The 27,028-nt window shown below is 42.3% G+C and overlaps 2 protein-coding genes across 21 annotated transcripts in view; both read right to left on the bottom strand.

Moving 5' to 3' along the window:
- Positions 1-655: 655 nt before the first annotated feature.
- Positions 656-5,677, bottom strand: LOC117252022 (eukaryotic translation initiation factor 4E-binding protein 1-like). Of its 2 annotated transcripts, XM_033618653.2 has the most exons (4): positions 5,485-5,663; positions 5,207-5,376; positions 2,743-2,925; positions 656-1,356 (listed from the first exon to the last, which is right to left on the bottom strand). In XM_033618653.2, the coding sequence occupies exons 2-4, from the start codon at positions 5,340-5,342 to the stop codon at positions 1,325-1,327; spliced, it is 351 nt and encodes a 116-aa protein (XP_033474544.1). In that variant the 5' UTR covers positions 5,343-5,376; positions 5,485-5,663; the 3' UTR covers positions 656-1,324. The 2 variants fall into 2 exon arrangements, with proteins under 2 accessions (XP_033474544.1, XP_078026830.1); XM_078170704.1 differs by having other exon boundaries at positions 5,207-5,677.
- Positions 5,678-11,241: 5,564 nt separating this feature from the next.
- Positions 11,242-27,028, bottom strand: part of ank1a (ankyrin 1, erythrocytic a) — a 119,093-nt gene continuing 103,306 nt past the window's right edge. For 13 of the 19 annotated variants that reach the window (XM_033618906.2, XM_078170711.1, XM_078170713.1 and 10 more), the window contains 6 exons: positions 20,597-21,242; positions 20,002-20,350; positions 14,839-14,922; positions 14,393-14,545; positions 13,038-13,136; positions 11,242-11,407 (listed from right to left, as the gene is read on the bottom strand). In XM_033618906.2, coding sequence (XP_033474797.1) covers positions 13,065-13,136; positions 14,393-14,545; positions 14,839-14,922; positions 20,002-20,350; positions 20,597-21,242 — 1,304 coding nt within the window. In that variant the 3' untranslated portion in view covers positions 11,242-11,407; positions 13,038-13,064. Of the gene's footprint in view, positions 11,408-13,037; positions 13,137-14,392; positions 14,546-14,838; positions 14,923-16,068; positions 16,431-20,001; positions 20,351-20,596; positions 21,243-27,028 lie in introns of those variants that run through there. The other 6 variants (XM_078170723.1, XM_078170725.1, XM_078170709.1 and 3 more) reach the window with 5 other exon arrangements.

The raw sequence follows: 27,028 nt of genomic DNA, 5'->3' as shown, positions 1-27,028 counted from the left end.
CTACACAAGGTTGATTTGGTTGCAGGTGTAATTGAGTGGAACGAAAGTAGTTTCGACATGAAACTTCTCACAACAAGGTCTCTGGATTATCTTGAGTAACCGGGTCATGATTTCTGTAAAGAGATACTATTGTTGAGTTTTTCAGATGTATTTTTTGGCACTTTGAGCACCACAAGCTGAGTGGAGAGTGGAAATGCTGCATGACATGGTCCCATCTAGCTCTTCAGAAGGAGGGAGTTTCTCCCAGCTATGTACAGTTGTATATTGACCTCTCTTTATACAGTCCACTGGCTGAGGTTATCAGTCGCCAGTGAGCTCCTTGAAGAATTCTTCTGATAGGACTTGTGTTGAATCAGGGGAGCACAGGAAGTGCTGAAGGCAGTCAAACAACATGTCAGTCGAGATGTATCATTTCAAAATGTACGTTAGATTTCACTTTCTTTCAAGGAAACCGCTAATAATTTAGTTGAGATCATTAAGTCTTTACTTTTCATTATATCGCAGACATAATTAAGTTTTATGGCATTCTCCTCTTTCAGATGGCACAGTCCAAAAGAAATGTGTATTCAGACAAGTGAACCGATGAGCATATTACCCTGGTTATTATAAAAATACAATTCTGCCAGAACAAGACTCACTGAGACACAAATTCAATGCACACAATCAATCAACACGACAAAATGCGCGTTGGCTTTAATGGTGTTCATTTTAATGCTTTGTCACCGTACAAATCGTGTGAAAATCTGTTTCAAAAATTTCATCAACAAAATTGTTTTACATTCTCCGTATGACACTTCAGGTGAAGAACTCATTTTTAAGAGCATAATTGAAAATCATACAGCATCTTGACCATTTCAAGGCAGTATCTGAAGAGAGGTGTCAGGAAATTTGTGGAAACAAAACACATCAAGTGAGAAACCCTGTTGGAATGGTTATAAATACAGCAAATTTCAATTACTCTTTGTCCCTATTGATCTTCATTTTCATTAATGTATCTCAATTCTTAGGGATGAGGCATTGTTGGTGTTGAGTAATTCTCAGTGACGAGTTTAAACTTGTAGCCACAACAGGAAGGCACACTTTGTCACACACTAATCAGGTTTAAGCCTTGAGGCTGAAAAAGTTTCATTACAGAATTGTTCTGGGCAAAACAAGCAAATGAGATTAAGAAAGACAGACTTAAAAACACTAAGACACTGGAGATACTGAAGGTGAACTTCGGTCTTCGTGGAATGGATGATGGGAAGCAAGAAGGTGCTCCTGAGCCTCTCTTCACAGCATCGTGTTGCTAAGTCTGACATCATAATGCTCATTCCAGGACCACCTAGATGTCCATTTCAAATTGTGATTCTTCACCTTGACAAAAAAGGAGCATATATTTAAGAAACTAAACACCACCAAATGATTTGATAGATTTTACAGTCTGATAAATCTTCAAGAGTTGAATATCATATTTATTTACATATAAGTAATATTTCAGGAAGACTGGAGGATTAACATCACTAGCTGATAAATCATTGTTAAACATCTGGCACTGACCAAAACAAGAGTTCACCACAGTGTGACTGATATCCAGAGAAGCACTGTACATTAATAATTTTATTGGACAAGTTCCTCAGAGAATCACAGTGTTCTAACTTGAAATGCCTTCAAATATGTTTGTCTGGTCCCTGTCTGATAATAAACTACTCAAATACACATGAACACACACCTAACACACTTAAAATGAATATTTTATTCTGCCTGACCGCAACTTCTTGTGCAAGTACTCTCAGTCAATCCATTCAAGATTAAAATAGCCACAAATATATAAGACATCACATCAGGAAACATATCAGGTTTTAGCTGGGTTCCAGACCTCTAAGATGCTGCTCATGTCTTACATTTTCTTCAGCAATTAAATCAGGTCTGGTGATGTGCTCATTGATGGCTGTTTCCCCACTTGGAGGGAAAAAAATGATCCAGTTAGAGCTTTCGGGATTAAAAATGCAAAGTCGTCTTCTTGTGCCAACAGCAGGAAAAATGGCAAAAGAAAAATTGCAACTCTAAAATATCTCTGTGAAAGCTCTTTGTAATATTTCTGTAATCTGCATCAAAAATGTTATCTGCTCCGTACAAATAATACAGCAGCTTCTGTATCAACTGAAAATTGTGTTGACAGGACGGATACATTGATGGTTACTGATTGGTTGGGGCAAAATTCAACATGATCTCCTCCCTACTCTTCATATTTTACCGCTTGGGTATAAGCCCTATGCATTACTGAAATGACACCACAGGCAGCCTTTTTCAATGTATCCTGAACTCGCGTGAGGAATCGGCAGCTACTTGGTTATGGTTAAGAGAAGATCATGGATGTTGCCAAAAAACACTGGCTTTGAGTGCCACAAACAAGGCCAGAAAGGAAGCAGCGTGTTAAGGATACTGCTAATACGTACGTCTCATATTCTGTCCACCTGGGTCAAAGTCCGATGTTTGTTGGACCCATACACTACACAATCTCTACAATAAAGTGAAATAAAAATGGCACAAATGATCTCTTTATGAGGTGTTCAAACCTCAAACTGGCGTCTGTCATCCATGTAAGTCAGAGAATGACAGCTATGTGAGAACAGATTTATGATCTGATAGTGACATAACTGAGGTGAACATCAGTGCTGTTGTTTTCAGTGGCTACATGAATTTACATCTGAATCCAGGTCTGACATTACCCTGTGATGTTTGTCTGAGGTGTGAACATACCAGTGTTGCTGCTATCCGGTGTAGTGATGTTGTTGTTCAGTAGTTCTCCATTTTGGGCCTTCTCGTCAGTGTGTGGAGGACTGGTCACCCCTGGAATGTTGGGCAGACCTCGCGGAGGAGTCTTGGCCACAGGAGAGCTACGACACCCCAGCAGGAACTTTCGGTCGTAGATGATCCTGGTACCTTTTTGTGTAAAGAAGCAGGAAAGGGGAAGCATGAGCATCAGAAATAGAGCACTGTGTCAGTTCAGACAGAGCAATGAGGTCCCACATTCATTAGTGGCTCAGTCATCCATCATATTCATAAGGGTATGCAGTGTGCACATTTAAACTTGACACTTCTCATCATTACTCTCTGGTATTGAGTTAGCACTTTTTCACTCCCAGTTCCCTCGTCTTGAAGTCAATAGTTTTTCTGAATGGGTTTGGTTAGACGCATGAAATAAGGTATGTGGTTAACACAAGCTAAAGAGAATTTCATGTTTTGTTCTATGACATAAGATACATCAATAAATACCCCACTTGTGAATTCTGAAGCTTTTATGTGTCTTACAAAGACAGTTACTAGTGGTGTTCATTTTTAAACGTTGTCTTGCTGAGTAAAACAATTCAGTATCATAATCTTTTTCCCCAGAGCTTATTTTCTTATTAATATTTAACAAATCAAAAATTTTGCTCGGGTTCGGCCCACTTGACATGTTGCCGTGTTGTGCTATGGCCAATTCAAGCGCTGGAATTTGTTATTTGTGTGTGTGTGTGTGTGTGTGTGTGTGTGAGTGTGTGCGTGTCCATGCACATCAAGACCAAACTCCTCCATGCGCGAAACAGAGAGCAACGGAGAATTGTAAACGCGCGACCATGTCAACACAGAAATAAGATAAATAACATAAGGCTATTTAGTTTGTTTAATAAAAGGACCAAGTATAGACCTGTTCAATAGGAAAGGTAACCTTAAATGACTTCTATTGTGCTAATATAATGGTAGGGGAAACACTGAGTGCGACAACCTGCTGTCTATCATTGGGCCGTATAGCTCTGGGTAACTAGCAACCACTACCACCAGTTTTTCCTCCATTGTTTACCAACTGTAAACTTGTTGGGACCACCACAAAAGGCCCGCCTCTCAAATCATGCCACTGGGCAATGGGGGAAAAAGATGACATAAAGAGAGATGACGTGGGGCACTTTTCTGCTCTGAGTTGAAGTGTCTTCAACTGGAGGAGTTCAGAGCACTCGGGCACTTCTGCCTCAAGCGCAGAAATGCTAGGCGCGTCACAACGCAAATACAAGAGCAAACGCTTCAGCCTCATTAAAAACAATTACAAAAAGCCACCACTCGCTGCTAAAACCCTTTCTTTGTGTTTGGGGCCTCAGGGGCCGTGCACATGCCACGTCTTTAACTGCCTGGAAAACACGAGGTTGGGCACTGGGTGCTTCTTTTGTGGCTTTTCTGAGCCAGCTTTCAAGAGTGTGGCGGTTGGTTGTGTCTGAGGTTGCTAAGGAACCTTAACAAGTACTGTATCATAGCCTATTTACCTGAAATCCTGAGTGCAGAACTGATGTTCTTCCAGGCACTGTTTGTGTGTAGGCCTGTTGTCCGTGGGACAGATGTAAAGCTCTGGCGGCCCTGCACCAAAATGATCAACGTTTCCATATTAACCACAGACTGATATTTACGGGAGAAGGGAAAGATATCTGCCAGCTGTGATTGGTTGTTCCTCATCACTTGACATGCGCCGCTCTGGCGTTGCTCTGACGTTTGAGGGCGCCTGCCATGCATCCTCATTGGAAACAATGAATTTGAGTGCCCAAAAAACGCAGCATGTGTATGGCCCCTTATACTAGAGAGAAGGCAGACATCTCTACAGCAGACATCTCCAACACTAAGCAACTCACACCAAAACAATCTACACTGACAAACAGCACTACAGGTAAGAGGAAAAATATGTATTTTTTATTTGGGGGTGTACCGACCCTTTAAAACGTCCCCAACACAGCTCGCAGTGAGAGCACAAATCACAACTGTAGATGAGGTATGCTTGAGGTATGGCCACCACAGCGCCATTAGCAGCAGAACACAGTTAGGTGTCGCTAGTGTTCACAGATCAGCTGATTAAACCCACAAACAACACAGAAAACACGTCTCATGTAATGGACGGCAGTGATATGAGTTTATAGCACCCACATGCCTGAGATCATAATGACTTTACTGCCTCATCCTCCCTCTGTGTCCTCCTTTGTGTGCAACCATACATAGCTAGCTAGCGTTAGCAGTTAGCTTGAGCTAGCAGCTGGTTGTGCACGGTAGCATATGACAGCAGCCGACCTCATGGAGCTAGCCTGAGCGCTTCCTGCACACACTGACAGTACAGCTATGTGGTGATAAAGGTGTAAATCATGTGGTGGCTCACAGCATGTCTGCTCGGCACATACAAGTTAACAGGATGGATAAAACCAGTGCGTACCGCCCGGGGTGGTGCTGAACAGGGTTCCTCCGGGAGTAGTGGAGTAGTCCTGGGGCATGTGCGCCGCGTCGTTGATGGTCACCTTCCTGGTCGACGGGATGGCCTTGGCAGTGGTCTTCTGGCACTCAGTTGACATCTTGTCTCAAATGTAATAAACTAACAGTAGCTAACTAAATGACATGAAACAGGCAGAAAGTCTTGGTGTTACAAAACAAAGCCACGCCGCGCCTGTTTGGCTCAACAGAATGGCTACTTTCTGATCAATCAAAAATAAATACCTCTTTGTCATAAGTGCAAATGATGAAAGGTAGTATCTAAAGTCGTCACATTACAACACGCAGTCTCACACACAAGGTGTCCAGGTTCTTTAGTTAAAAAGGACCTGAGCACACGTTCCTGTGCTTTCACTCACCCTCTACATGCACACAAAACAACAGACAGACAGACAGACAGACAGACAGAGAGCAGACAGGCTGCAGGGGAAAATACTGGTGGACAACATGAAGTTATTGCGCCCTCTACTGGAACATAATGCAGGTGCAATGCCTGTGCAAAGTTTGACTCTTACACTGTGGTCCTGTGGATCCATGTCATCTCATAAACTATGATCTGGAAGGTCATAAATTATCTTAAAGGCACAATTTAACTTCTTATGATCTCCCTAGAAGAACTACCACCACTTTAATTACAGCCTTAACCTGTGGCAAACACAATAGCTGCTGGCTTTGCAGAGCTGCATTTATTCAATGGGTTCAGAAAATGAAAATATTACTCATCTAACTATATTTTGGCTGGCACATTCATTGGTTTGCTTCTGCAGAGTTTCAAAAAGTAACTCTTCTTGAGACTATTATGTTAACATTTGGTGCTTTGTTGAAAATCTAATCAGTTGTCATCATATTAATTTAAAACAAATCTCACTGGACCTTACGCTTTTTTTTGTTGGGCTTATATCCAGAGAAACAGCAACTATCAAAACAGAAATCTGTTTTACCAGCAGATGATGTAATGTCTGTGAAGGTTATGTGTATTTGTGGCGTTCACTTGGGTGATGCCTTGGCGTGCAACCATGTTTTGTGTAGTTCATGCAGTTACACATAATTCCATGAGCCTAGGTTATGGGCTCTGTTGGTTTGCTTTATGATCTACTGATGTGATGACATTGTAAATGTGAGATAACTACTGCTGTCTCTTGTTTGGGTGTTATTTGGGTGTTTTTGCATTTTGTGTGGACCTGATGGGGATCCTAAATAAAGAGTAAAGAAACATGACTATAGTAAAAATGAACAAGCATCTATAGACCTCATCTTGCTTTGCACCAAAAGATGTATTGCACTTTTATGGAAAAACATTCACAGACCAAGCAGTACTCAGTAGATAAGACAGATGTTATCAAGCCTTTACTTAGAGCGGATAACTTACATATTAAAAGCTCAACATTTATATCTATTACATGTAAAACAAAAGCGCAACTGTGTATTTTTCAATATGCTGAAAAAAGAAGATATCCTTTGGGATGGCAGATTATGTTCTCCTCCCTTGTCTATAAGAAACTCATTTAAAACACTGGAAAAAAGCAGAAGCTCCTACTTTACAGATCTGGAAAGATTTGATGAGATATTATTTGTCTAAAGAAAAGACATTGTCTGAGGGTTACAACAAAATAAAGCACTGCAATGAGGTTTGGGAACACATATATATTGCTTTATAAGATTTAAACCAAAATGGTGGATGGCAGGAAAGAGAAGGGGGGACTCTGGTGGAGATCAAGGGCAGGTGTGTGTTAATGTGTGTGTGTGCATGTGCGTGTGTGTTTGAAGGGGCAAGGGGAATTGGAATGAGAGGTATGTGATTGGTGTTTAGGATGTAGGAATGAATGTCTTGTGGATATAAATGAATGGATGGAGTGGTGTTTTATGTTGCTTGACACCATTCCAGGATAGGACATGTTATGGAATACATATTATGTGTTTAAAGGTATATTATTTTTGTTGTTCAAAGATTGTAAGTAAAACCTCATGGTGTACAGCAACTTCTGTGGACAATGCAGGTTTATTTTTCTTTTAATACATGTCACATTTTGCATTTATTGCAATTTATATATCCCATTTTGTATAGATTATTCATACAAGAGGAGTATTCTTGTTTTGAGTTTTTTTTCTCGCTGTATTCTGTATCAATGCAGCAATATTATGGTATGTATTGCATGAATGTAAAGGGCTGTATTTTAGGGATAAATAAAAATTTTGTGGAGAAAAAAAGATGTAATTATGTTCATTAAATTGCTCAACAGTATGGGGAGGCCTGGGGCAGTTCAGCATGTCTATAGCAGTCAGGTGCACGTGGGTCCGGTGTCTCACACAAAAGCATACACACTATACACAAAGACATTTCATTTCTTTATTAATTTTGTAAATGTTGAGCTGGTGTACAGAGTAAATTGTCAACAGATGTCCTCGGATTTGATTGGATTAAAAGGCTTTTACATGTATATTTTAAATTCATGTTTGACTCTCCATAACAATAAAAAAAGCAAACAAAACAGGTTAAAATACCCAGAAGACCCCTATTTTATCCCCAGGTTGCAGGCATTACCCAGAACTCAACAGTCTCTTGGTAGCTACAGCTGTATGATGCTAAAAGTACATCCATAACATAACTAGAATCCCAGTTGACAAGTAAGGGTGCATAGCATTCTAAGTAAATATATATTTATATATATATTTATATATATTTTCATATATTTCATATATATATAGCCTTTTATGTTAAAAACATTTTCTGTGCATGTGCGCAGTTGCATTCCTTAGTATTGAGTAATATGCTATTGCGTTAATAATGTCTTCAATCCATTCTAAAGGAATATACATGTGTTCTCTAGTTTTTGCAACAGTTAATATTTTTGCATGAACTTGGTGCATGGCATCGTCTCAGTGGTCCCTCAGTGCAGGCTTCCCATTGTTCGTTTTTCTGTAACCACTCCTTCCTCTGCTTGCACTTAGTCGGACTACTCCTTTCAAACCACGTTCAAAGTGTCACCATGTGGGAGCCTTAGAATCGGCTCAGTCTTATATTTGGTAAAGGGGGCAGAAATAGATTAGGGGTGGGTTGTGTTGAGGAAAAATGCTTGTCATCTTGAAAGACTAGCTGTCGGAGCCACTACGCCTCCCCCACAATGCTTCCATCTGACTTCAAAGTGCTCCTTCTTGTTGTCTCTTCATCAGACCCCCTCCCTTTGCTCCAACCCTGACATCAGCAGTGGATTTATAAACGACCCCCTGCTTCAGAAACCAGTCCAAGCACACCATAATTATAAGTATGCTATTACACTGCTGTGTAATTGTTATTGACATCTAGCTTTTTGTGATTATTAAAAAAGATAATAAAATAGAAATCATATCTGATGAAGGGATATTTGTTAAAATGTCCAAAACCCATTTGAGGCTTTTCCCTTTAAATCGCTCCTCTTCCATGATTTCTATGTATGTTCATGATGAATGTTGATGATCAACAGCAGATATAGAGCTGAAACGGCAGAGTGAATACCCTATCATCTACTAAAGTACAGAGCCAACACAGATGACTACTTCATAACAAGACTTACAGAATACCAAGACTTTACATTCATCATCTCTGGCTGTGAAGCCGTACTAAAACAAACACTTATTGATGGGTGATTATTGCAACGTTTGTGTGACTGACAATATTTTTCCATAATAAAGCATTCACTGTCTAACATAACGTTTGAAAAAACAAATGCATGTAGATAATTGATATCATGTGAGATGGCACGCTTATTGAGGTAAATCAACTTTTAAAAAATATGTGAATTAGTTATAATCTGAGAGCCTCTGCTCTTTGTCCATTAGCAATATTACTTCCTGTGATATTATCACAACTTTGACATGTCCCAATATCCAGGACTGAATATGTTAAAATCACACACACACACAGACTCACACACACTCGCACATTCAATAGGATTTCTTTCAAGGTGCATATGAATGTCGTTAAGGTTTAAAAGCTATGATTAAACACACCTACATTCCCTGATGAGTAACAAAACCAGACACTGGGCACTTTGCAGATGGGATGGCTGGTATGATGTCATACCAGTCTTAGTGTAAAACTTAATCGTCTTCTTTTCTAGAGAGGCAAAGTGATGAAATGTTGGATACTTATGTACTGACATCATTTCTGAGTGGAGTGAGGAGTAGCTTAAAGCTGTGATTAACAGATGGAGAGCCCAAGCTTAGGAAGAACATGAACTATGATCCTAAAATCCTCTCTCTTAAACACACACACACACACACACACACTCAAACACACTCACACAAACAAACAATCCTTTCCTTTTATAAGCAGTTATTGCTTCTTCTGAAGTACAGTTAAGACAGTAAATCATGACAAAAAAAAGAGAGTGAAACGAGAGACACGCTTCGGGAAGGGTCAGGCTCACAGTTGCGGGTCAGTATTACAGTTTCTCATCACAGTGATTGGTGACTGACTGTCTTTGCTACTCTCCGATCAGTTGCCAAGGAGACAAACATCAAAGCTCAACACGTCCTCGACCCTCGACGCGACACTTTCCTTACTCCAGCTGACTCCTCGTCTTCTACCCAGTCAAACCAGTGCTACATTTATTACCAGCATTTCAGCTACTGTACTCGCATCAGGTGACATCTTCTGGTGGTGGTGAGATGATCTGTAAGTGCACCTTATGTGTGGTGGTGTCATATACTGCACGATGAGGTCAAACACACACTGCTACTAGCTGAAGGTGAGATCCTGCCGCCTGCTGAGGCTGTTGGACAGGACTGCTACATCTACTCTGAGAGGCCGACTGGAGGGGTGAGAGGGGTGAGAGGTAGGGCCATAAGGGCAAAGTAGAGGGTGAGAGCATTTTGGCTCAGACAAACATCTGATTAACACAAACCTCACAATTATATACGGCACACCGGGGACAAGAAAAGGCGGAGGAGTGGGATGGCAGAGTAGGTTAATCTCTCACGATAATCTGTCACTCATCACATATCTCATTGTCACCCTCTCCACAAGGCAAACCACTCTGAGGGAAGGTGAGGGAGGCAGGCTCGCTGCAGAAACCTGCCTCCCAAAGCCCCAAAACCCACAGCACAGTAAACGACTTACAGCATATCTTCCCTCTACAGTTTGACATGTCAAAAGCAAAGTGTGAAAGCACATGAAAAGCACAAAGAAACAAACGACGTGACGCACAAAAATCTGACGTTTAAAAACAGGCAGAGCGACACAACATTTGCATGTTCTTGTACCCACAAAGATCTCAAGATATATAGAATAATATATAGATTCAGACCGAACGAACCAAACGAGAAAAAACGGGGAGGGATTTTCGTATGTACCTGAAACAGCAGCATCAGTGGCATCGCATAGGGATCTTATAACATAAACAACACACGTAACACACAGTCACGTATAGAGCATTTTAGTGCATACGGTATTATGTACAACACTGATATCCTTGGGTGATAATTGTAGCTTTACTGGACTTTGAGAGCACTGGGACAGATTTTAAAACTAGTTTGTGATGCTCTTAGCTGGACGAGTGTGGCAGGGAGGAGGGGGAGTAACCTGTTGCCTAGAGATTATGTAATTCTCAGTATTTTAGTCTCCCCTTTTCTTAGTGATAAACTTTTCCCTGTTGGTTTAGAAAACAGGCCAGTGATTGACCATTCCCTACATTGCATGCCTGTCCCATACAGCAGTGTGTCCTCCCCATCCCTCCCCACCCTTATATTCCCTCAGTATTTGTAGTTAAAGACAGGCCATGCGGCAGCAGTCACTCATGCTGATACAGATAACAGGAAGCACGTTTTGGTTGCTAGTTTTTGTTTTTTTGTTCTTTTTTTTTGTTTGTGTTTGGTTTTTGTTTTATACGAAATCATGCTTCTAGCCTAGTAGTAGATGTTTTTTTTCCACGGTTTCTTTAAAAAAAAAAAGAAAAAAAAAAGGTAATAAAAACTACAAGTAAATCCGTATCCTTCTCTCTTCTGGTGCGTGCTGATAGTCGGCATAGCCGCTGTGGTTGTCATGGCGTTGCTGTTCATTTCTGTCTGTCTGTCTGCCTTTTTAATGTGTGTTCTTCCTCCTGTCAGCTGCTGCTGGTCATGTGTCCATGTAGGATGGTTTTGGTGAAGGGGTTGAATCCTGTGGAGAACTCTGTGGAGAGAAAGAAACACGCTGTCTTAGCGTCGACTCATGAGGAGTCTGCAGAGCAGGTGACAAGCATGCAATGTGAGTATATGCAGTCCTTCAAATAGCCTCGGCTAAACTGTCCATGTTGAAATTCCCTATAATTGACGCTCTTATTATCACCTAAATCCCTCTCTTATTCTGACAACACTCCATGAAACAGCGTATTAGTTCTGCAGAAACATTCAAGCAAAAATGGTTGGCAAAAGTGGTTTAACATTCAGTCGTGAGTCGCTTGAAATATCAGGAATGAACTCAGGAATGTCATGGCCTTTACATTAGAAAGGGCAAGTCTCACACACATGCACACACACACACACACACACACATGCACACACACACACTGCAGTGGCTCCACACAGCAATTCACAGGACAACTGGCCTTGCAGCTTTGACCTTGAGAGCTGTCACTTGTTGTTTTGCTGAGTGCACACTGTGCCAACCCTTTTTTCCAGCTTGTCACAACATGCACGAGGAAATAAATTGGCCTGATATGATTTATATCACAACAATAATAATGTATTTGCATTAATCTTGTGCTGTCTGTCTGTATGGTATTATACTGAGTGCACAGAAAGATATTTTTTGCATGTAGATAAATTACAGTTTGTAGAGAAACATCACAAATATAATTTTGCAAACAAAAATCAATTATGTACCCAATACATTTGGTTGTGTGTTTGCTATTTTTACCAATATTACTCCATATATCTGACCTAAACATGACAAAGCATTTGCGAGAGGACAAGCAGCCTGAATTTCTATTATTCAGGTTGTAAAAACTAGAAGAAACAGATGTGTGGGAAAAAACTGGGGGCTTTAAAGCTACAGTTGGTAACTTTTATGAACATAACTTTGTGTCACATTTGCTGAAACTGTCACTATACTCTACAGTACATGAGACAGATAGTAAAAAACAGTCTTCTTCTCTGCCTACTGCGTCTAATGGCATTTGCCAGAATCTACCCCGGTGCACCAAGAACAACCAATCAAAGCCGAGGAGTCTCTAATACAGCTGTCAATTACATCAATCACTGCTCGTGACCTGCAGTCACACTGTCAAACTAGGCAGCACTCCTCGGCTCTGATTAGTTGTTTTCATTCACATGCAGAGAGGCCATTAGAAGTGCTACAAGGCAACAGAGAAAGCAGATGAATATAATTTTTTTCACCGATTATCTGTGTCATTTAGTGCTGTTGGAATTTCAGCAACTATGACAAGTTATTTTTTTGTAAGGTTACCAACTGTAGCTTTAAGTATCACATCTGCATTAATGCTGACTGAAACTCTGAATATAAAAACTAATTCTATATTAGACTTAAAAAATACTTGTCATGGAGTGTCCCTGTTTTAGACTTTTATTGTACTTTTGTACTTTGTGGGCAAAAATACTGACAGCATTTTTTTCTTATTTTCTTGTGTGCCATTTATTTATTAACCATTTGTTTAACTTCAGATTTATTTTGCTGTGCCAGCATCACATTACATATCATTAGTATTGAATTAAAGGTACATTCAGATGCATTTAATCCAGAGAGACTGGATTAAATGGTCTAGCCCACAGGTCAGACGAGGCACTGTGGGTCAGTCCCGTACCTGCGGGGACGCAGCACTCAGTCTGCCTCACTGCTTAACTCTCCGCAGACTGGCACATTTCACTATCTGAGCACCTTTCTTCACATCCACAGTATCGGGCTACATCGGGGGGGAGGAGGGGTTGGCAGCAGGAGAGGTGCGAGGATTGAGAAGAGGTGGGATGACAGGAGCCGAACAAGAGGTTGAGGGAACATTAGTAAGGGAGAGTGAAATAAAGGAGATGGAACAGGAAGAGAAAGATGAGGAAGGGAAACAGAAATGGGATAACAGAGGAAGGAAATAATGCCACAAGGAAAGAGAAGACAGAAAAACAGGAAAAACAACAAGAGGAGATGTAATAGAAATGTGAGGAACAAGTACGTGGGGGGAGGGAGAAGGGGGGGGGGGAAAGAAAGAATTTATGTATAAACAGTCAAGCAAGGACAGAAGTGATGGGTGGCACTTTGGAAAGACAGTTGAAGATAAAAGACGGCATCAGAAACATCTACAGTCTTTGGGATTCAGAGTAGACCTGTGTCAAATAATATCTGCAAATATATTTTTTAAATGATTGATATTAAGATGGACGGGGTTTGACCACATGAGACAGTACACATCCAAATATTCTGAATTGTCTCGATGTGTTAAACCCCAATTCCCAAGTACAACAAGTTAAAAGACTGCAAATAATATCTGACGCAGCTCTGATCCAGAGAGTCTTGCAGGTTCGAGTGATACAGCACACAGTCACAGGTGAAGGACTATAAACTTTAATGAAGGCAGAAAAGACAAGAGTCAGTTATTGAGATAACTGATGGGGACAGAATGGAAAATATAGCCACTGCAAGGAGCCACAGTCAATCCACTCAGTCACTGATGTGCAAGAAACAAACAATGATAAGTGTGAGTGCGGCTTAGTGATGACTAAAGTAATGAGACTGTGAATGGGTCGGTGAACTGTGAGCAATAACAGCACCAGAGCAAAGTGTTCCTCCTGCATGCAGAAGATGAACATGAGGTAATAATATTTAGGTGGAGATTAATGTAACAGAAGGTCAGCAATCAAACAATTAACCAACCAAACTTTGCCCTAAACCTCGCTTGTGATTTAGGACCAGCACATAATAAAACAGGGCTATTTTTTTTAAAGATAATGAGGACACACACAAACTGTGCTCTAAGCCTGTCGTACTGAAGCTCATGCAGGTTAAGATACTCCAGGACTGTCAGGGTTTGCCCGGGAAACCACGTTGAGACGAGACTTTCAAGCTCACTGCAGCACAGAGTCCCCTGCTCACTAGAAACTACCTACTGCATGGACCTATATCAAACAGGCCCTCATCAGATGGTCAGCTGTCTGCAGATCAGAATCCCACCTTGCTGCTGTCCCGGCCCAGGATGGCGTAGCTCATGAACTGCTCAGCATCAACCTCCAGCTCGTTGGCGTCCTGCAGAGAACCCTCCAGGCTCACCTCCTGTACCCCCTCCTCACCTGAACCCTTCCCTCTGCGCACAACCTTACGCACGATCTATCACATGCACACAGGAGGGTGGGAGAGAGTGATGGATGGAGGCAGAGAGTGGGAATAAGGTAGTGAAGAGACAAAGTTGGTAACATAAAAGAAATACTTATGGAGGAAATAAGTCCTTTTAAAAAACAGCTATTTTTGTCATGATTTGATGATAAACTTTGCAATGATTATCAGTTTAATAATCATTATGTGGAGAGACGCTGAGTGAGTACTGTGACACAGACATAAGTGAAACAATTACTGGACCCCAGTTTAAGAATACAGTGTAAAAACATGTTGCGATGGCTGACCTTTTTTGTGACAATGTTTCCATGTTCATCCGTGAACTGTTCCTCGCTTACATGCTCCCCAGGAAGATCTTCAACCTCATCGCCCTGTGGACAGACAAGCATTTGTACCCTTAATTAATGTTTTTTTCTCACAGATGGCTTTACAGCACATCAATCAGTCAATCAATTTTATTTATAAAGCCCAATATCACAAATCACAATTTGCCTCACAGGGCTTTACAGCATACGACATCCCTCTGTCGGAAGGAAAAACACATCCCCCAAAAAAACCCTTTAACAGGGGGAAAAATGGCAGAAACCTCAAGAAGAGCAACTAAGGATGGACAGACTTGCAATAGATGTCGTGTGTACAAATAAACTCCACTTTCTTCTTCCTGAAAGCACATTTAAGTGCAACCGCTAAAGTTAAGTAAACTCAGGAGTAAATTAAGGCCCTAATGCATGTTGATGTAGCTGTCACTGCAGTGTAATTATTTGCATGCCATAAACCTCTCTACTAATTGGAAACACAGAGGAGCAGATGAACGACAGATGGGTGAGGGATGTTTACAGAAGCATGTAAATCCAACAGATCCTTGGCGTTTCTTAGCAATACTTATAATTACAGTTCATGAGGGTTATGACAATGCTGTTATAGCCCCCAGTACTTTACAGCATGTCTCCAACGCTATTTATAAGCTCAAAGACATTCCTGCAGCAGCAGAAGCAAGGACAAGGGCCAGTCCAGCTCGTGTAGACCTGAAAAAAACGTGTCAACACTTGTAATAGCGTTGACACAGTCTGAGATACAGTAGGAGAGCTTTTTAATAGAGCTGGAGTCCAAACTCGTTGAGCTCAAGACCATCTATATACACCTGTAACAGCAGAAGATAAATTTAGCCACATGTGAGCAGCAATTTGACAGTGACTTAGCAAAATCTAATTATTGGAGGATGAATTATTATCATTATTGCATTGATTCATTTCAGTTTCTGTCACTTCTTCATGTACAAAATGTCCTTGGTAAATCATCACTGTCAGTTTTGTTGCACCTGCTCCACTTAAGTGCAGTAAACCCTGCCAAAACATTTACCTTTATTACCACAAACCTATCCTGTATCACCCCAAATACACTGCATCCTTCAGCCTTTCACCAAACTGCATTTTCTCCATCTGTCTCCTGTTCTCTTCCTGTCTGTAAATCCTTTCTTCAAATTCCTGTTTGACTGTCCTCTGCCCCTCTCTCTATACCTTGAGGATGACTCTGCGGCGGACCACTCTGGTGGTGACGTTCTCCTCTTCGTCGGCCACTCCCTCGACCTCACCGAGCTCACGGTCCAGCTGGGTGTGTATGTAGATGAGCACGGACCGCACGGAGCCGCTGGCTATGTGGAGGACATTCTGACAGCTAATGACCAGGAAAGCCAGCAGCACGAAGCTGAAGAGGAGCTCTGTCACCAGGGCCCACATCGCCCCGCTTTGATCCCCAGCAAATCAACACAGCACCAAACACACAGCAAAACACTCCCTCAAGCCCTCAGTGACTCCTGTTTCCAATGCGGCGCCTCTTTCAGCTGACGGAAAAGGCAACAGCTGCAGCCTGCGGCCTTCTGTCACTGGTTCAGTCGCAGTTTGGTTGTTTGTCTTTCAGTTCATGTCCGTCCTCCATTAGCTGGGGCAGTGGGCCCTTTTCCTTGGGTCTCTATTCCTTCTCCTCTCTAGTCAGGTCAGGAGTACCCACTCAATGACATAAAAGCCAAGCAAAAGCAACCTTGGGAGGCTTCTGTTCCCACCTCTCTCTCTTTCTGACCATGTGATCTGTGGGCTTTAAATACTTCTGGCTTCTCTAATGTGGCTCTATACGCTGTGGTGCGAGCACTGAGAAACTTGTCCACTGACGCCCCTCAGGGACTTCAACTACAAACTTTTCTCTCATCCACACAGCCTCGTAGACAAATTTCCCCAAAAAGCATCACTATGCAGACACAAGTATGCAGCACTGCATCACACTACTTGAACCAAAAGCTGAAGTGGTCTTTTCTCACCAGTTTGAACCACATACAAAAGCAAACCCACAAAGGGCTTAAAAGCAACTGTCTATTTCTGCTCTCTTACAGTGTCACAGCTGAGATTGTCCTTTACAGTGTGATGTGGTGGTGTTGTGCCAGAAAGTTAACCCGTGCAAATGACAGGGGTGGAGGGGATCATGTTACGTGAGTGGGACAGTGAGAATGCTTGCTAAATTTGGCTGGACTGTTTGTGCCCATACTGGGACCTCAGACTCTGTGTGTGTGTGTGTGTGTGTGTGTGTGTGTGTGTGTGTGTGTGTGTGTGCGTGTGTGCGTGTGTGTGTGTGTGTACACATGCATTACTCATGTTTTGGTGACATAAAAGTGGGGACTATCCTTCCTTTTAGGGACGAAAAAAATTAGGGTGATGACTTTGGTTAAGGTTAGGTTTGGGGAAGTTTCCAGGTAATGAATGTAAGTCAGTTGCCCTTTTTATATTGCCCTTTCAAGGTAAGACTGTTTTGCTGTAATTGAGCCTTGCCAGTTTTTATAAAAGGCACAATCGAGGAATGAGGAGACAGAATTGTCTCACCTTTGAGCTGGCAGCGAAGGTAGCAACAGAGCCAAATAGACGTCTGTAAAAGGGACGGCTGGTGGGACGGGACCATGGACAGGCAGATGTGACATTTTGACAGTGTATTATTTGTGTGACTCACTGTCAGCAGTTTACTCAAAGAAGAAGAAAAGTGTCCAAATATATCCGCAAATTATGTTGTTGATGTTAATGTCCGGGAGCTCCATAGCCTCCGAGCAGAGGACGAGATCAGTCACCGTACAACAGAGACAGGAAATGACTTATTGCCACACAATGCTATTGTTATTGTTTAAAGAGTGCTGCCCCCGCTGTTGTGTTAAGACTCATTTATACTCTCTTGAGGTACAAAAATGGATACGTCCATGTGTCCTTTATGATATCATTATTACAACCAACAGATGGCACCAAAGGGCAGAGTCCAAAGTTTCAGACAACAACAAATAAGGTGACAGTGGAAGAAGTCGTAATAATGTACCTTTAAACTGAGGCAGAGATGTAGATACCAGTAGTCTGTGAGCCCATTAAAATACATTGCAACATGTGGACAAAGAATTCTTTTCACAATATTACAAATTTGTTCTGTTCCACCACTTTTAAAATATCTTTGTCATCTCCTATGGTCATCTCTTGCTTAAAGGGATAGTGCACCCAAAAATGAAAATTCAGCCATTAATTACTCACCCATATGCCGACGGAGGCCCTGGTGAAGTTTTAGAGTCCTCACATCCCTTGCGGAGATCGGCGGGTGGAGCAGCTAGCACACCTAATGGCAGACGGCGCCCCAGACTAACGTCCAAGAACACAAAATTGAATCCACAAAGTATCTCCATACTGCCCATCCGTAGTGATCCAAGTGTGCTGCAGCCCCGACATAAAAAGTTGTTTCAAAAAACGTCATATGAACTCTGTTTTTAGCCTCACTGTAGCCTGTAGCTCTGACTGCTTCTCTGTGCTCCGCATTCATGTGTGCGCGCGCTCAGGGTGATCGGTGATGCACGGTCTCTGAAGAGCAACAGTCTCGTCAGTACTGATGTCCAGATTCTCAAGTGCAGGCATCGCCAATTCCCAGTCTGAGCAGCAAAGACTTTGCATTGCTTTGCATTTGAAACAACTACACCACCAGGTTTCCAGTGCTCGACTCCGGTATTCTGCGGCTGGCTGAGGCTCATGAACTGCGGTGGCTCAACAAAGAAATGCTGTTCCTCCTCAATTTCAAAGTCTTCAGACATGTTGGGCTGTCCTTTGCTAAAAGACCGTAGTGCAAATTATCTTTTAGCTCTGTGGTTACATTGTCTCTCCCTGCGGTGCACACGTCACGTGATGTAAACACGGGTGAGCAAAGCTCATGCTATCGCTGGTCTCGCGCAGGCATGCACACGTGAGCGCGGAGCACAGAGAAGCAGTCAGAGCTACAGGCTACAGTGAGGCTAAAAACAGAGTTCATATGATGTTTTTTGAAACAACTTTATATGTCGCGGCTGCAGCACACTTGGATCACTACGGATGATCAGTATGGAGATACTTTGTGGATTCAATTTTGTGTTCTTGGACATTAGTCTGGGGCGCCGTCTGCCATTAGGTGTGCTAGCTGCTCCACCCGCCAATCTCCGCAAGGGATGTGAGGACTCTAAAAGTTCACCAGGGCCTCCGTTGGCATATGGGTGAGTAGATAATGGCTGAATTTTCATTTTTGGGTGCACTATCCCTTTAACTTTCACTACGCTGTCTCAACAATCTCCAGCGGTACTGCTCTGTTCTGTCCATATCTGTAAGTTTAAAGAAGAAGTTTATAAATACGGATGAAATGAACACAGAGTATGGACAGGAGACTCCACCCATGTCCATATACGTATCTAACGTTGAGCATAAATGAGCCCTAATGTGTCACGCCCGTCATGCCTCTTTTGCTTCTGGAATGCTGTCATGCAACCTAAAATTACACACTGAGGCAGCATGTTACCGCCATTGTTTAGTAATGTGTAAAAAAGCAAAGGCAGTGTAATGAAGGGACTTCGTATTGTAGTTTGTTGTATGTTTTGTGGCTCTATCGTGAATAATGTAATGCTGATTAGTTAAAGGTCCAGTGGGTAGGATTAAGGGGGCATCTATTGGCAGAAATGGTATATAATATTCAATATTCAAACTATGTTTTCATTAGTTTGTAATGACCTGAAACTAAATATTGTTGTGCTTTGTTACCTTAGAATGGGCTCTTTATATCTCAATACACGGTGGGTCTTCACCTACAGAGTCCATTATGTTCTACAGTAGTCCAGAAAGGATTAATCAAACACCTGGTCTAGATAAAACCATTCGCGATGACCACCATAATTCTTCCAAACGCTTGGCACACAGGAGAAGCTTCAGCTCTGCAATCCCACAGCTAGATGCCACTAAATCTTACACACTGGACCTTTAAAGGTTTAGAGGATTGGTGACTTTGCATCATTTGCATTATCACTTTTTACAGTGAAAGCCTGTGCAACATGTATCACTTTCTACAAAGTGCAATATCTGTGATAACCCATCATACAGGACAAACATCCCTCTTATTTTTCAAGGGTGTAGTAACACACTCACCTGGCCCTTCAGGCGCACGTCGTCCCAGGCCCTCAACTCTGGTACCCTGTGCGGGAAGCCCAAACCCTTCTCAAATGGCTGGGTACCTCTGAAGTGGCCCCGTAAGATCTCTGAGTGCCCCATGTCCCTCACAGGCTGGAGCAAGGCTTCCTGGGACACATGGGACTGGTCTCCATCCACAGCGTTACATACTGATGATATCATGGTGTCCATGGCCTGCCTGGGTTTGGGCTGACTGCCCACCCAGGCCTGTGTTGGGTCAGTGACAGGGATCCACCCCGGGCCTGTCTGTTCCTGCAGGTAGGAAAGGAAAGAGCCTCCACTGCCTCCGTTTCCACCGTTACCTGACCTGGAGGGAGAGAACAGATCAATGTGGAGGTGGTACACACACTGTACATGCTTACTCCAAGGAAAGTAAAACAACTTATCACAAATCCTTAGTGGTCATTTCCTCCGCAAAAAAAAAAAAAAAAACAGTTCTTACTGACATTTACTGACATGCAGTAAAGATTAATGAGATGTTAGCACAGATCTATTGTTTTATTGGTAAGACTGTAACTTTGTCACCTGAGAGGCAGACAGAGGTCTGACTCACCTGTCTCCATTCCGGTCTGCAACACAGCTCAGACCAGGTGACTCACTCAGCCGAGCATACACCCTTTGCTGTCCTGCAACAAGACAAAGCCCTTCCTCTGAGCCCGTCCCTCCTCCTCCTCCTCCTCCTCCTCCAGCTCCATCTCCACCAGTCGTACTGGTGAGTGCTGATACCTCCGAACTTGCCTCTGACCCCTGACCATTGTTCAGCCCGTTAAGATTCATCCCAGCAATGGTGCCCCCAAGCGAAGCTGGCGTGGCAGTGCTGAGCGAGTCAACGCCCATCTCTGAATCGTCTTCTGGAAGCTCAATGGAGCCACTCAGCACCCCACCCCCTCCGCTGGCTGCGCTGGCTTGACTAGCCGGCCGACCCAGACTTCCGTACGGCAACCCCAGCAGACCTTCTGAATCGTCAGCATTGCTGCACTCCAACGAAGAGTCCTCCACGGGCACCAGGGACGGGCTGTTGCCTGAGGGCCACACCTGCACATCAGACATCTCCATGAGGGTGTCTTCTTCTGTGGTGGCAATGGGTGCACAGTCCAGACTTGAGACTTCCTGCCAGTAAGGCTCAGCGCCCAGCGGGGAGGGCAGGCTGTACTGCATGGAGGCCGGTGAGAGAAGCTCGTCCTGTGCGAGCCCATAACCTGGAGCGAGACAGAGAGAGGCACACTGACACCAGGCCCCCCGCCTCCCTCCCCACCTCACCCCCACAGCACCGGGACCCCGGGAGGGGGTAAGTGCCCCTGCCCAGGAGGTGGGCATCAAGGGGGGAAGTAGAGGAGGCTGAAGGGACAAATGGGAGGAATGGGGAAGGGGAGAGGGGAGGGCCAAGACAATAGGTGGTAGAAAAAAGGTGCAAGGAGCTCAGGACAAGAGAGCAAGGGCAGCTTTTAGAAGAGGGTTTGTCAAGCTCGTTCAGCCAGCGCTGACGGCGAAAGCAGCAGCGGCAGCAGCAGCAGACACAGCCGGACGGACTGAGAGACTGACACTTTGGTTGACCCAGCAGTGACTGATGCTGCTCTGCTGGCTGCCACCTGCAGGGAAACGGACAGGAATTAATGCCTCTGCCCCAATCCGGGGCTAGGACACACACCTGTCCAGCAGGGACACACACTTTATCACATATACACATGCCATTAACACGCTCGCTCACTCTCTCATACTGTCACACGCATTCACTCATACTCAGATATGCATGCATTCAAACCCACTCAAAGAACAGGCAGGTTAATATCGTTGTCAAGCTGGATAGCATGCACGCAGGCAATCTCACTCTCTCCTCACACACACACATCAGTACACACACACACATCACCTCACTTCACACACTCTCTCATTAACACATATTTATTATAATGCATTCAATATAACAAGGCCATACAAACATATATCCTACAGTACTGCTGACATTTATGCAAACACATACAGTAGACTTATTTTCCTTCTGTTGTGAGAGTCACATGGTTGCTGCCTCAAACATAGATTTGAATAAGTATTTCAAGTGCAATCAAATCAATTTGTAATTTCGCACATTGCTAATGGGCTGTGGACTCAGGTCACTCCTTCAACTGTCCTCAACACCCTTTGTAACAATATATTTTTTGTGTAAAGGCAGACCTGGCATGATAGAGCATGATGTCACAGCAGCAGGATTTTATTTTTGAGGTAATAACTTTATATTGCACATAAAAGAAGAGAAATCCAGTTAAAGACTATGAAGAATCATAAAAACTGCCTTGTATCTGTCTTGATTCATACTAAATGAATTTCTCTGAAAATGACTAACTATCATGGAAATTAGATGAATAGTTTGTGTAAAAATTCTGATGAATGGCAATATAGGTAAAGCAAAGTGTGATTGGCACTATGACTGTAACACCACAGGAAGCACATTAAACGCAGGATGAAACAGGAGATGTATTGCAGGGCATACAGAATGTGGATAAGAGCAAGATGAGGACACAGTTCACCTCCTGCATGAGAGAGGCTGACTGTATGTGTATAGTGTATAGTGATGAGGAAGCTGTGCAGAACTGCAGGGTGTAACTTGATTCATTGTTGGCAGTGCTGCTGTTGAGTACTGCTGAGAGTGCAGGAGATATTTGTGACACCAAGCGGCCAGAAGGACCTCTCGTCCTACTTTCTACTGTTTCTCTCAGTCTCTCAGCTTCAACTGCTGTCGCTTGTCTATAGAAACTAGTGATAAGAAATATATATATATATATATATATATATATATATATATATGTATATATTTAGTAAAGTGCTTTGCCATGTGAGGTTTAAAAAAAAGAGCTATAAAAGCAGCAGTGACCTTGACTCTAGAGTCTTTATATCTTATTGTACTGCCAGAGCAGAGAAGATGATGAGGAAACTGAGAAAGGATTTAATTATACGTTTAGAATAATAATTCCTTGTTCATTTGGGCCACAACAGAAGATTCAGAGTCAGGTTCCTTTAAAGGTGCAATGTAGAAGATTTGGTCAGAATTTCAGTTTAAGACATTTTTAAAAAATAAACATACAAAATCAGCATAATGTGAAGAGATAACAGTTTTGAGGTAATGTCAAAGCATGCGGCGTGTAGTCTGCCCACAGTCCAACACGAGAGGACAAAGAAGTTGAGCAGCCCAGAGGACTTGTAGTGATCTTGTCATTTAATTTTGCTGATTTAATGGTCTGCCTCCAAAGAGCGAGGGAGAGCCCCTACTCAGCGTGTAGACGAAGACAGGGCGAAAAATTAACCAAATTTTTTTTTTTTTAATTCAGTGTTCTTGGATGAGTTAACAAGGCATTTAAGCTAACATCAGTCTTAGTTTCTTAAAAGAAATAAACTTGAGAAAGTGTACAGTTGTATTTTTCAGTTTAATAAGGAAAATAGGTTTAAGAATATTTCCTCTCTTGACATTTTATGAGTTTATTTTGTTTACAAAACTAAAAAAACTAGAAGAGCTTGCACTTGTTGGCTTGAAAGTGAAATGCTGCCCCCAGTTTGGAGTATGTGGCCAGGCATTACAAATTGCACCTTTAAAGCTTAGGAGGGCTAATCACAAACACTTGATTGTCCTTGGCTTCACTTCAAATGCTGCTTGAATCTCTCAGTAATATAAGCTGCAGTAAATACAGTTATAGTTTTAACAATATCATTAAAATCTAATCACAATGATGTCAAAATTTAACTGAAAACAATTGATCTTCTATTTTTCCTGTGAGTCCTCAAACAAGTCTGTTTACCATATTAGGAATGACTTGCAGATGAAGATGTGAGTCATTAAACCTCTGTTCGGTATCTGATGAACAAGACAAAGTCTGTTAAGGAGGAAAAAACAACTGTAGTTTTGTACTACCTGCACATATTTCACTTGCAAGTAAATGATGTGCGAGTTCAGGTGTGGTGTGTTTATGAAATTTTCTATTTTAAGACTTGAAGCAGTTTATTTCCTCCGCGGAGGTTATGCTTTTGGTTCAGTTTGTTTGTTTGTCAGCAGGATTAAGGAAAAACTACCGGCCCAGCGTTTATGAAACTTGGTGAAAGGGTGTAAGGAAGAATTCATTTAATTTTGGAGTGAATCCAAATCATGGCGTAGATAAATGAATTATTTTTCGCTTTCATTAAAAATGCAAAATAGGGCTGTTTGGCCTTGGCATAAGCATTTACTTTCCAAGTTTCCTGCTACCTGTGTTATGAATCAGTTTCTGGTGACAACAAAGAAACTACGACATGAGAATTGTTTCTTGTCATGATTTAGATAATGAAAGAGTTTGTCAGTTCTCTCTCTCTCCATGTTAGATGACGAGGCAATGATGGTGAAAGGAAGAGATGTGGAAAAAAAAAGAAATTCTGAAAATGGGCAAGTGTGAAATATGAAAAATGACTGCCTGACCCCCTAAATAAAAGACACAAACACAGAAAAACAAAGCAGTAAAGCTCACGTGAAAATACATATAAAGGAAATACAGTTTGTCCAGACACTTAAACACTGTTACATGTATATATGGAGGACACAAAACACTCAGAGTATACACACATAAAGACGCTCACACAGATTCACTCACACAGACAAATTAATGAGTTTACATTAAACAATAAGCACATTTACAGTAATCAGAGGAACAATAACAAATTGACCCACGTACAACACTCACAAAGACATTAAAAACATATTTCACACAAAATAACCCATCAGATGGACCGTTTACAGAAAATCAGTGACATACAAAACAACCACAACATTCATACATGAACAGAGCAGACACAAGTCACAGTTCACAAAAAAAGGTCTGTGGCCTTTTTTACCCCCCTTGGGACAGATCACTGAGGAGGACGAGACAGACTGTATGGTCATTCTCAGTATGCATGCCGTGCACGAACACGTGTCTGTTGGTCAAGCAGCATTAAGTGCCAATGCAGCGTTTGAGTCGTCATCTCCAACAAGCCAGTGTTACTCCTGCCCCTCGTCCCAGTGTCTCCATGCAAACACAGGGGGAGATGAGCGATGAAAGTCAGCCTCATGCACATGCAGACAGGCAGGAGGGCAGGGGGAGAAGGGAGGGGAAAAGAGGGAAAGGACAGAGTGGGAAAGATAGAAAAGAGGGGTAGCAAGAGAGGAAGAGGAATATAAAATAGGGTGATGGTCACAGACAGAAACAGCGAGAGAGCGAGGGTCACCTCCCCCCTCCCAGTGGGTGCTGAGTACACAGTCTGTGTGAGGGGTATCGGTCACAGAGCGGACACTTAAAAAGGTGGGGTTTTCAAGAGCACAAAAATAAAGAAAATGCACAACTAGTCGCAAAAAAAAGATAAAGATAAAGATGTGGGTCAGAGGTCAACATGAGGTCGGCATGAGGTCAGAGTTCGGAGAGGAGTGAGAAGGAGGAAGAGTAGGGCGGCTAGGCTGCAGATGACATGTCCAGAGAAACACAGAGAGAGGGACAGATTCACAGGAAATGAAAACAGGGCTCCCAAAAGGACATTCAACATTAGCCCTAAAGAGACTCAAACTACTCCCCATGCAGCCACAGGCAGAGAAAATTTAAATGTCCTCTTGCAAAAGCCTAAAAGAAGAGGTCTATCATGATTGACTATATTTTATTTTTTGTTTCCTAACCTGGAAATGATCTTGAATAAACCTTCGAAATGTGCTTACCTACAATACAGGTGCACTGGAACTATGAAGGAAAACTGATAAGTAAAATCCTACAGACATTGTTTTGACAAAAAGAGGGGAAGACAGGTGAAGACAGAGAAAGATAGAATTAAGGCCGCAGCGTAACTGATTTTTCTACTCTAGCAAATATTATGTCAGCTTCTTCCGTAAAACATCTTAAGTTCAAAAAAAAAAAAAAAAAACTCTACACAGGCTTTTTTTGTATGGAGGACTGAACCTGACTTTAAGGAGCAGTTCTACATTTTGGGATATACGCTTATTTGCTTTTGTTGCAGATGGGTGAGATGAGAAGATCAATGCCACTCTTATATTTGTGCAGTAAATATGAAGTAGGGCTGTACCCGACTCAGATTTGGCTGTTCAATACGAATTTTGTACTGTTCATTTCCTTTAATCATGTAGAGTTTTCCAGTCTGAACTGGGTTCAGCTGGATGTTCAGTGTGATGGTGACATTCACTTAATAAACAACTATGCTAACAATTGGTTGAAAACATTTTGCCAACAGTAGATATCAAACAAAACCAGAGACTGTTTCATATTAAGTTGCTGTGAGCTGTAAGCTGTAAATTCACCATCTCTAAGCAAAAGGCAGAAGATAACGTCTCAGAGCCTTACAGTTCAAAGCTTCTCCTCCTCTGGGCAGCTGCCGCCATCTCACTCAGACTCACCCTGGGTCTGTGTCCGCAGCTGTCTGTACCTGAGAGCAGCTTAAAAGCAAGGAGCGCTCACTCTGCAGCTACATCTTGAGAACCGAAATGTCCCTAGATGTAGCCGCACACTAACTGACAACAACAACAAAAAAAGACTGCTTAACTTGAAGGAATCTCAGTCAACTGAGGGGACTCTGAATGATAACTCGAAGCTCCTACTTTTAGAGGACATAGCCACCGCTAGCAGCCAGTTAGCTTAGCTTAAAGACTGGCAACTGTGGAAGGCAGCTAGCCTGGCTTGCCTGGTTAAGAAACCAGCTGAGACTCCAGGAAGTTACTGCTCCCAGACAAATATATTTTCCCACAGATTCCAGTCTTTATGCTAAGCTAAACGTACCAGCTGCTTGTAGAAGCAGTAGCTTCATATTTACCCCACAGACATGACAGTGGTATCGATCTTCTTCAGCAAGAAAGTGAATTAGCATATTCCCCAAAATGTCAAACTATTTGTTTACCATGAAACGAAGGAATTACTCTGTGACATAAACAAACTATTAAATTTTTTTTTTTATTTTGTCCTTCACTGTCCACCACAATATTTATGTCAAGGAC

The sequence above is a fragment of the Epinephelus lanceolatus genome, chromosome 9, assembly GCF_041903045.1.
Source record: "Epinephelus lanceolatus isolate andai-2023 chromosome 9, ASM4190304v1, whole genome shotgun sequence".
NCBI lineage: Eukaryota > Metazoa > Chordata > Actinopteri > Perciformes > Serranidae > Epinephelus > Epinephelus lanceolatus.
The sequence above is the reverse complement of the archived record's forward strand: the minus strand, read 5'-3'. Positions and strand labels throughout refer to the sequence as shown.

Bases quoted from the DNA above. Each gene is read 5' to 3' on its own strand.
- LOC117252022 (XM_078170704.1), bottom strand. From the start codon at position 5,342: ATGTCAACTGAGTGCCAGAAGACCACTGCCAAGGCCATCCCGTCGACC. The intron at 2,926-5,206 runs GTACGCACTGGT...TTACACAAAAAG, and splicing joins GTTCAGCACCACCCCGGGCG to GTACCAGGATCATCTACGAC. The intron at 1,357-2,742 runs GTATGTTCACAC...TTTTTTGTCAAG, and splicing joins ACCGGATAGCAGCAACACTG to GTGAAGAATCACAATTTGAA.